Source organism: Orbicella faveolata, unplaced genomic scaffold (genome assembly GCF_042242905.1).
Source record: "Orbicella faveolata isolate gen_17 unplaced genomic scaffold, um_ofav_v1 contig_35, whole genome shotgun sequence".
Taxonomy (NCBI): Eukaryota; Metazoa; Cnidaria; class Anthozoa; order Scleractinia; family Merulinidae; genus Orbicella; species Orbicella faveolata.
In genome coordinates, this window is record NW_028301564.1 from 27,957,501 (window position 1) to 27,965,702 (window position 8,202).

The 8,202-nt window shown below is 36.3% G+C and overlaps 1 protein-coding gene across 5 annotated transcripts; it reads right to left on the minus strand.

The window, feature by feature from the left end:
- Positions 1–121: 121 nt before the first annotated feature.
- Positions 122–6,863, minus strand: LOC110047135 (ELMO domain-containing protein 2-like). 5 transcript variants are annotated; one of them, XM_020752895.2, is made up of 10 exons: positions 6,733–6,863; positions 5,096–5,261; positions 4,617–4,645; positions 4,290–4,387; positions 3,961–4,090; positions 3,467–3,575; positions 2,919–2,943; positions 2,162–2,230; positions 1,862–1,995; positions 122–1,146 (listed from the first exon to the last, which is right to left on the minus strand). In XM_020752895.2, the coding sequence occupies exons 2-10, from the start codon at positions 5,238–5,240 to the stop codon at positions 947–949; spliced, it is 939 nt and encodes a 312-aa protein (XP_020608554.2). In that variant the 5' UTR covers positions 5,241–5,261; positions 6,733–6,863; the 3' UTR covers positions 122–946. The 5 variants fall into 5 exon arrangements, with proteins under 5 accessions (XP_020608554.2, XP_020608561.2, XP_020608547.2 ...); XM_020752902.2 differs by having other exon boundaries at positions 5,096–5,258; positions 6,733–6,857; XM_020752888.2 differs by lacking the exon at positions 6,733–6,863 and adding an exon at positions 6,157–6,716 and having other exon boundaries at positions 5,096–5,258.
- Positions 6,864–8,202: the final 1,339 nt, after the last annotated feature.

The window sequence follows — 8,202 nt, forward strand, 5'->3', positions numbered from 1 at the left end:
TCCAATCAAAAAACATATTTCAGTTGGGAGGTATAACAATCCCGCTTATCCCAAATCTTGTCAAATGCCAGTCAGGTGGCTAATCAATGTGGACATTTTTTGAAGCACTCTGACTCAAACACAGGTCTTCAAATTATTTTTAATGACCACATCTCTCAACTAAACCTTTCCACAAACAACCTTTAGCATTATAAAAATTCACTTTGGACTAATTGAATGAAAACAGCTATGTTAGAATTACAACAACTAAGGATTATGTAGAAAAAGGAAAATTTTTGACAGGCTACAGGAGATTTAAAGTACATACTACAATAACTTATTATTTATTATTGTGGGACTGTTTTCTGATACAAAAGTTTAAATAATTACAGGTAATATCCAGCTCATCAAAAATAGATGAGTGTGGGGAAAGTGCCTGTCATCTGGTGAAGCCAGGTCCTACAAGATAAGCATGCAGGGTACCCACGACAACCCAGTTCATTTCAAAGAGATTCCTCTGGACACATACACATAACAACTGTTATAGCTGAGTATTGTTTGATAGGCCCTTGATGTTATTGGTGAACTTGCCCATTGTTCAATCAACCACAAGTAACAAGTTTGTCACTAAATAAAAGAATAAAACAAGTTTGTTACTGGTGTAAAGATCAAGGATACAGGTGACTTAAAACTTAATGACAGCCCTGGGGTTATAGCATCACGTCTTTGAGCATCAGAACCATTGAAATTTACAAATTGAAATTTTGGTTCACTTGATATTTGGTCACCCATTAAAAATACGGGGTCTCTGCAAATCCTAGAAAATTTATTACTTTTTACACCACTGCTCCCTAGCTAGTGAGAGCTAACATAAAATTTCAAATAATTTATATTGGACAGATTTATTTACATGCAATGTCATACAGAGTGCAAAAATATGATTAAATAAACTGTAGGGTCAAGGTCATCACTCCCTTTCTAAAGTTGACACAGATGTCAGGGATGTCTCATCATGTAATGTCTTGTACTTTAATTCCAACACAGTGGATGGGTTTTTAAGTAGTGCCATGATCTTGTCAGCAAACTTGTCTCTAACTTGGTTAAATACCATCACACTCTCAGGTTTTTCACTGATCCAAAAGGCACTGAACTCAAAAAACAGATAGCCTAGAAGATGACAAAACAAAGCCAAGATTACCAGTTTGATAGTCCTGAGTACATTGAGCACAATATTGTTTACCTTTCATTTTCAGTAATTCCCTTCAAAAAAAATACATAAAAATAAAGATCTTGCAAAATTTATGACAAGAATATTTATAACAGTGAGTTGGAAAGGAAGCAGGTCAAAACTCCATGGGTTTCATTAAGGGCCAGGCATCGGGCAAATTGACCAGCTGTGGGGATGATTTTGCCCACCTGGTTTGACCATCCAGAGAAAGGTTTTTCTTCTAAAAAAAAGTTCAGTTCAAAAAGTTTTGCCCTCCCATGAAAACCAGTCTCCCTCCTGTTGAAGATGTTAATGACACCCCTGAAACTCGCTTAGCCCATAATAACAAATTATGTGCAAAAGTTGCAATAATAAGATCACATTTCATAATACATGTATTATATGGCTGGGTAGAAACTCAAACTAAACAGCCATACAAAGTTCTGTAAAATTAATGTGATTTATTAAATCTCATGCATGCATCACGTCCAACACGTAATACTTTATACTTTTTAATTCTTTATAATTCTCTTAAAATAAACTGAACAAATGTGCATTCTAATTTCACATGTAAAGCCAGAACCCTAGATGGTCATCTTACCCTAGATGGTCATCTTACTACCTAAAACTAAGAAAAGCTTTAAAGAGCACAGACAGAGACAATAAATTACTCACAATAGACTTGGTGAAAGTCGACTATAGTTGGTCTGCCCTGCTTACAGTTGTAAAAGTGACTTCTAAGAATTCCTTCATTCAAAAACTGAAGAGCTAATGAAGTGATGTTGATCCCAGCAATGGCATAGGAAAACCTAGTACGAACAACAATAAACAGCCACTAGTAAGCATAACAAACATCTTTCAACCAATTATCATTTTAAGTGTGTCGCATGGAGTGTGATACACTCATGTAATAGACAGGCAGTTACATGAAACCAACTCTGTTTATTGCAAACTAATTAACATTGTTAAGCTTACCAAAAATGTGGATGGTGAGACTGGGACAAGACCTTTCTAGCTGCAGTTGTGTGCTTTGATGCAAAAAATCTAAAAGAAGAGATTAAAACTAATATTGTATTGTAGATATTAAGATTAATATTGTACACTTGACTGCTTTAGTTTAGAGTACATATAAACCTCGTTGTTGTTGTTGTTGTTGTTATTGCTGCAAAACTATTAAATAATTATATAGAGCATTTTTCAATTGAGTGTTGTAAAACCAAAACCATGAACCAATTACCTACCAATTAGACTACTCAGCCAATCTCAAACCATAGTAAAACCAAAACCAAAACCAAAGTAATTGTCTAATTACTTTGGACACTCAATTGAAAACTGCTCTAGAGGTCAAATACAACACAAATCAAATTATGTGCTATACAGGAACTTAAACAAAACAATTACGTTGCATTCAGACCCTGTGTTATTTCAAGGTGGATGACCGAGAAATTTCTTACTTCAGACTCCACTAATGTAAAAAGTGTCCACTGGTCATCATAGATAATGTTGGGGAGAAGACAGTGGTTGTGGATTAAAATCTAAAAAAAAATTCTAGTCAACCAGATCTTAGATTCTATCTACAGTATTTCTGTACATGTACTGATTGAACAGAAAATCATTTCAAAAATAGGCAAGCACAGGGCACACTGCACTGTATATATTGTGTGTGTTTCCAAAAAATATATTAGATCATGAAATTTTATTGTCAAGTTTAAAACTCAATTAATATACTTACAATAAATTGTCAAGTGCAAGGACACCTAAAATATAACAACAGAGATAAAAGTTAATGTGACACAAGAATCAGAGCTCAGGACATTCAGATTTTATATAGCTTGAACTATTTATTCCTAGAGACAAACTTTGATTTACATGGCCATTTTTCAAATGTGTTGTTCTGGAAAATACCAGAAAAAATCCATAACCCTCCCATGCAGAGTTTTTTGGTATGAACTCCCCTGCCCCCCACCCCCAAAAAACCCCTCAAATTCTAGTCTTGGTTCATACTTTCCTTCAAAAATGTTGGCTTTTGAAACTCCCTCCTATGTGGAAATTCCAATACATGTAACCCTCCTTGGGATGGGTATGGATATTGTCTGGAGCCACAGAATGGAAGCTAATAATTATTTGAATTGCAATGCATGTGTACAGTACTTTCAAGTTGTAAATTTTGTATACATTCCTGGGGAAATTTTAACTTTCAAGCCAGTCTGTGGATGACACCCTTATGATGCTTGCGTTTATGAGTAGTGATCTCAGTGTCTGAAACAATTCACTACATACCCATTCCCCTGAAGTCAGTCTGTGGGTCCTTTCCTTGAAAACCAAGATCTCCCCATTGTTTGGTAATTCTCTCCTCTAACAGCGTGTCGGGCATCATTAGGTCCCAAAGCTATGGTGGCAGAACATGAAAATGGTCAGTTTACTGCAGCAACTGATAAAAGCAAGTTTTACACTGGGCCAAAGCTTCCCATACATTAATCTGGTCACCAATGGGCCACAAAAATCTGGCCATATTAACAGAGTGGCCGTTTTGAAGGGGTTCTTTTAATAATACAATGACTGACTGAGCTTCTGTGCGGGCCAGAATAAAGTGGCTGTAATAACAAGGTCGCCATTTAACAGGGTGGCTGCATTAGACTTAGCGGGGTGGCCATAAGGCACTGTTCCACTGTCTTTAGGACGCTGCATCTTATAGTTGCAGCCAAAGGACTTTTTGAGTTTCGTTTTTTGGATTTTAGTCACAAATTCAAAATAACAAAGACTTCAGTTGTCACCTGCATTAATCTCTTTTCATGACTTGCATTGTCAGATGAGTATGGCTCCTTTCTCAACTGCTCAGCTTCATGACAAAGGTCTGTGTAACCACATATCTGATTCAAACAGATGAACATGGAATCTGCAAAACTGAAGGGGTTTCATAATTTAATTAATATTTAGACCACACCATAAACAAAACTTACAATGAAACTACCCCGGTCGCACAAACAACTCAATCTATTTACTGTAACCTCAAGCCTAGCTGCCAAGGCATCTCAAAATAGTCCAGAAAAAGTAACATTGTCTCACAGAAATAGATATTTTCTTTCAAATTAAAATCACTTACACACTTTCCTGTGCTCTGTTTATTTTCTTCACTGTTAATATCAATGTGAGTGCCTCCTGTATGTTCACATGAGCTGTGTTCACAAGTTCAGAGAGTTCCTAACAAAATAAACATTAAAGAAAGAATTATAAAATACATGTACTACATAATTCAGTTGTAAATAATCTATAATTTGTATTCATAAGTTGAGTATAAATTTGATGATAAAAAAGGACTGTAAATTTGTAAAATAATAAAAATAAATTTTGATCACCTGACTCAAACAAACGCCAACTTCAGTTCAACGAAGTTACTCTAAATTACACTTAATAAGCACTGTAAACTAACCTTGGTTCTTGATTGCCTCAAGGACTTTTCTGGTGGAAAGGAAAATTAAAAGTTAAAATAAAAGATTATCATTATGATAAACTAAGCCTTTCAGTCTCTATAAGTTCCAAAGTATTTCAAATAACCTTTTAAACAATATTTCTTAGCACTAAATAAATGTACTTATTGCTTTCTTCATGAATATTTAGAACAGAGTTGTACACATACATGTACCTAAAAAAAATATTAATAAGAGTTGACCACTGAGATGGCCGTGCTTGAGCATATATACATGTATTGACCACCAACATCCCCACAAGTGTGGGACAAAGAAAAAATCTGAGTCCCTAACAGGAATCGAACCCATGACCTCCTGAACACCAGGCAGGCATTCTATCCACTGAGTTACAAGAACGCATGGAGAGCAAGCTCAATTAACTGAGTTCAAGCGTGACAGCCACCCTGCATACTGCTGGATCAATATTGTAATACTATCTTACCAACTCCGCCTGTTCTTGAGGCTCCATGTCTTGTCTTGTAACAGATGCGTTGCAATTCACATTGCCGAGTGGAAAAATGGAGAAAGAGTTTTACAAGCCGTCGATACCAGAAGCAAAAAGAAAGATATCTCCAGAAATCAGCCATTGTTATATCATCTGCTGGCTTCTGAAGAAAAACCAAAAAATCTGTATCAATCTGGATTTGATCGACAACAGGAATTCCCATTCTTGAAAAAATTCAAAAACACAATTCAGCTACAAATGAATATATTATTAAAGAATTTTCATCACAGAAGTAATAATTAAACTGTTTGTGGTTAAAATTTTGACGAAATATCTGCCATCAGTTGAGTGAATAACAAAAACTACTGTGATTGTTTTAAGAACTCGAACCAAGCATATCCTTTACATGTAACGTGATCTTGACATCATACATCAAGAATGTACATGGATGATGTACAGTATCCAGCTTTTGATGAATCTCCCATATACTGCCTTCAGTTTGGCTATGCATAACTTATTTCAAAAACTGATTTTGCAAAACATTTTCTAATAATTCACATCTCAAAAAGTACCATTACATAGTTAATTTGATCACTGCTTCAGAAACACTCATGGCTAAACAACATCAGTCACAAAAATGATAAAAAAAAACATAAAGAAGACTTATTTTCTACAAATTCCCTGACTCAATTATTTTGTTTTGGATACAAGCTTAAAATTATTTACCGTTTGATATTAGTAAACAACTATCTTAGTTAATTAAAAGATTTGGAACAACCCACTCAAAGTAGTTATTGTTTGAAAGGACTGAACTATTTACGACCTGCACAACAAAAATAACTTGCAAGCGAAACTACACTCATCTCTTTGGGCTAAAAAATGCAAATGCTTCTATTGATACTCAGAGATGTAAACTTGAATTTCACCCAAGACATGCAACATTTATGTTCTGATATATTTCCTAACACAGCGTGCTACTACATACAGCTTTTAAGCTTCCTTACCAACACATCAAAACAACAAAACAGAAATAAATTAAAGCAATATCTCTATCATACCATGCTGCTGCTGGGAAAGTAACCAAAACAACCTTGTTTATAACCAGGTAAAAATAGCAGAACTAAAATCAACTCAGTCAGCTAATTTCGTCAAACTTGGATCTTAAATTACTGAGCGATATTTCCTCGACCAACACTTGGAGATTTTCAAATTTTTGGAATTTGGGCGTGATATATGAAAGCACTCATGACTCGTGTTAATACCATGTATTGCATTTCCACGCACGCCTTAGCCGGAAAACCTAAAAGCCTGTAAAAACCCAGCAAGGAAACCCCTCTCTCGTCTAGACTACAAGAACGCTTTTGTCTAAGATTCTAAACACATCCAATTTGTTCCACCAAAACTACATAGTGCTCACCGACTAAGAAGGTTCTATAAATTCAAAAACTAATGCTACAGGCGAAGCCTGTCGGTCGGTGCACATTTAATCATCTTTGGTCGTCTTTCCACACTGATCAGTGATGGCACCGCATGCAAACATGGCGTATTAAAGGTCGATCCGGAAAAGGTGATGTTTTGTAACAGGTTAACACCTTCTGGACGATCCATTTTTAGAACAAAATCGCTATACTTACTCTCTGTGACGCAAATTATTTCCTGTCAACTTAACTGAACCATGGAAAGAAGAAATAAGCCGCAAAAATACTCCCTGGAAATCTGCTGATCGTGTCAAAAGAAAACATTTCCACATGATTCAACTGCTGACCAGTATTTCTGACGTCATTCGGAGAGGCGCACCCCCTCCCCGTTCGGTATCCGGTAGTGTCAGTTCCCGCCAAACGAATCGAAAATCGCGCTCTTTCGTAATGATCCAGGTGATCTGTAGACTCAGACGTTTAATCGGCGGCAGAAATAAAATTATTAATCAACTAAGAAGGTTAAGAAGGTGTATACATAATTTTCGACGCACTTTAACCGGGAGTCATGCATGGAAAACCACGATTACAGCTCCTGATCCTACAAAGTCTACACCTGGATGAAGCAAAAATAACCTCGGCCTCCCCAGATTCCTCGGGCCACCTCCACCGCTTAGGCCTTTACAGATTGCTTGTGGAACCAAATTCAAGCCCACAATATCCTCTATGACTTGGCCGGGCTCTAGGATAATACGAATTCTCGACATTTTTGCAAGGGGGAGTGGCTTCACAAACTAATCTGCGGTTCAGTATGTAAACTGTTCAAAGATAAGAAAGCTAAAAAGCAATTCTATTTTTTGTATAACAACTGTTGATAACAGGCGAATCCCAGTATGAGATTCTTTTTTTCCAAGATTTTCCCACCAATCCTTTTAGTTCATTTAATTTCTTCCATCATTTGCCAGTGCACACAACTATCAGGCTAAAAAGCCGGTAAGAAGCTAAGGGAAGCCAAATTTAAAATAAAGTGCATTTTTAATTTGCTCATATAAATAAGTACTGTAGAACTTTAAGAGCTTCATTGTGTTGAGATGGAGTGGCGTGAATGTGGTTTTTGGCGTGATATTAAACTGTTAGGTCTCAAATTTTGAAATCTTCAGTTTCAAATGAAAGTGAAAATAATGTTTGGAAATTGAAAGCTTCTATGATTTTAACTTATAAGGAGTTAAGTAATAGTGGGATTAGTGGTTATTGATCTACAATGAATGTTAAAAATTGTCAAAAGAACTAACGCCTGCATTCAAGCGCAGAAACTTTACCACTTTACGTCGAACGCCGCACTCGAAAAAAAGGAGGAATTTTGCTAAAAATATAATACAAGAGTCTCGATGAACAGGTCTTCTCCAGTGATGAGTTTCCACGTGAGTAAGTGCGTCAACCACAGCGCCCGAAAAAATTCTCGGTGGGTTGGGGGAGGGGAGGATGGAAGGGGAGAGCAAGTTTGCTTCGACTAAAGCATTTCTTCTGCATGAGACCCGGCATGTACCCAGGAAACTAACACAAATTAGGTTTGCGCTCTCCTTCATTCGAATGCAACTAATTAAGAAATAGAAAACATGTACCGTGTTTCTATCGAGTTTTAGATAAGTCTACTGGCGTTCTATCACGAACGGCTTTACAATTTCTCTG

What these genes read in the sequence shown, in the direction of transcription:
- LOC110047135 (XM_089272439.1), bottom strand. Translation starts at nt 5,321, where the DNA reads ATGGGAATTCCTGTTGTCGATCAAATCCAGATTGATACAGATTTTTTG. An exon ending in CTTGCACTTGACAATTTATT is followed by an intron (nt 2,231 to 2,918) that starts GTAAGTATATTA and finishes CTCTTCTTTTAG; the next exon opens with ATTTTTTGCATCAAAGCACA. An exon ending in CGACTTTCACCAAGTCTATT is followed by an intron (nt 1,147 to 1,861) that starts GTGAGTAATTTA and finishes GTCATCTTCTAG; the next exon opens with GCTATCTGTTTTTTGAGTTC.